General features: G+C 49.9%; 1 protein-coding gene across 2 annotated transcripts in view; it reads right to left on the bottom strand.

Moving 5' to 3' along the window:
• The window catches only part of Zfp64 (ZFP64 zinc finger protein), a 59,166-nt gene extending 58,663 nt beyond the window's left edge, over window positions 1-503 (bottom strand). For both annotated transcript variants that reach the window (XM_005362829.3, XM_005362828.2), the window contains exon 1: window positions 341-503. In XM_005362829.3, the coding sequence (XP_005362886.1) occupies window positions 341-386 (46 nt within the window). In that variant the 5' untranslated portion in view covers window positions 387-503. The remainder of the gene's footprint in view (window positions 1-340) is intronic.
• Between the last annotated feature and the right edge of the window lie 1,540 nt (window positions 504-2,043).

Genomic DNA, 2,043 nt, shown 5'->3' with positions numbered 1-2,043 from the left:
CCCGGAGTGCTGGGGAGAGCTTTACAAACCTGTCCACAGTGCTCTGACTTGAGCCACTGAGGCAGAAGTTTCACTACCTGTCTGCCCGGGTCACCCCACTTTCTTTTTCTCTCCGCTACACCCCAAACTCTGCCAGGCGGGCGGGGAAGGTGGTGATGGTCTCTGCAAGGCATGGCCTTCCCGGACCATGCCTCCCCGGAGGTGTTACAGGGGTTCTGCTCCCAGCCCAGCCTCTTTCGGGGCCGGGGATGAGGGTATGCAAGGTGCGCCGTCACCCGGATCCCAGATACACGGGGCCTGCTCGCCCAGCGGGCACTAGCTGCATCCACCCAGCACTTACTTTGCACCGACCCTGAGAAGCTGTCGCCCTCGCCGCTCGCGTTCATGGCCTCAGACCTGAGGTGCGGTTTCTGGGAGCCCCCGGGTTGCCCTACATGCTTCAAAGACTTTACACTTGCATTTTTCCCGCACACCCCCCCAACTCTGCCTGTCTGCTCCCAACTCTGAGGCGGGGACGGATGTACAGTCCGCGCCACTTCCGCTGCCTAGAGGGCGCTGGCCCGGTGCGCCCAGCCGGGTTCTCATATTGTGCTCTCCCGGGGACTCAAGAAGGGACCTGAGACCCCGGGTCCGGATTCCACCACTTCACCCCAGGCACTCTGGGGGCTCTGTGGCCACCCTGCACCTTTGCGCCTGCTCTCCTTGGGACCCTCATTCTGCCGCAGATGCCAGGAGATTGTGGGGTCCTCCCAAAACCACCACGGAGCCTGCATTCATATGTAAAAGCAAAGGACCTTTATTCAAACTAAAGCTTAGACTCTCAGTCTGTTCAATGCTTGCGTGTTAAGCCTCTTTCCCACCCTTGCAATAAATCCCTACGAAGTAAGCATTTGAAAACAAAAAGACCTCTTTCTTTACAGATGCACTCTGTGATTCGGCACATAATAGGTTCCTCATACACATGTCTTGAACCATGTGCAACTTTTCCATGCCCCTTCCTTTAGAATTGTGTCTTTTATGGGACCAGTGAGATGGCTCAGCCAGTAAAGGAGCTTGCCATTCAAAAATGCAAGCCTGAAGTCCTGAGTTCAAGCCCCACAACCCACATATATGAGGAAGAAGAGAACAAAGAAATATACTTCTTGTGGTGTGGGGGGGTCCCCTCTCTACACCCCGCTAAAGAATTGAGCCAGCCACCTGCTACAGGCCCTGGCTGAGGAGGGGACGTGCTAGACCCTGGGGTCCTGGAGACAATCAGACAGTCAAGCCAAGCAGGAACTTGTTTACTTCCTTACAGCATGTAACTTATAAAGCAAAAACCCACGAATCCCAGAATCACATCAGCAGTCACATCTGCATGATCCACGGCTCCTATGGCCCCTAGTGGGGATCACAAGGGCACCAAGTGCTTTATGTCATCTTAACCCATCCCTAACTCCAATCATCTTCCTGTAAATAAGTCTATCTCCTCCCCACTCCCTTCTGATCAGTGCCATCTTGGCTGGAAATATTTCTCGCAGGCTTTGTAACGTCACTGGTTTTTGAATTTTGCGCCTTTTTCCAGCTGTCATGCTTTTTTGACACCAACTGTGTCTTTTTCTGTCACTGTTTTTGCACTAACTTGGCCACTCCAGCCTCCTATATGTTTGATTCAGCCCATACTAGGGTGGTGGTTCACAGTTCTGCCAATGTTCAAGGATTCAAGGTAGGAGATTTGGCTGATTTTCTTCCCTATCCTCATGGTCTGTGGAAAAGTATGGGTGGTTAGATGGTGTGAATATATAGTATGAAGGCTTCTTTGGAAGGTGAATGGATGAAGGTGTGAATTGTTGGAGACCATCTTGGACAAAAATACCACTTACCAGGGTAGAAAACATAACTAACATGACTACAATCTTGACTATTATGATGACTATCTAGTAACCTATATTTCTAAGGTATACATTATGTTTTAAAAATAAACTACACAATCACACCTTAATCAAGATCAGAAATACATATGCATATAACAAAATTGACCTTAAATTTGTATTAATAAACCAA

Source organism: Microtus ochrogaster, linkage group LG8, assembly GCF_000317375.1.
Source record: "Microtus ochrogaster isolate Prairie Vole_2 linkage group LG8, MicOch1.0, whole genome shotgun sequence".
In the NCBI taxonomy this organism is placed as follows: Eukaryota; Metazoa; Chordata; class Mammalia; order Rodentia; family Cricetidae; genus Microtus; species Microtus ochrogaster.
The sequence above is the reverse complement of the archived record's forward strand: the minus strand, read 5'-3'. Positions and strand labels throughout refer to the sequence as shown.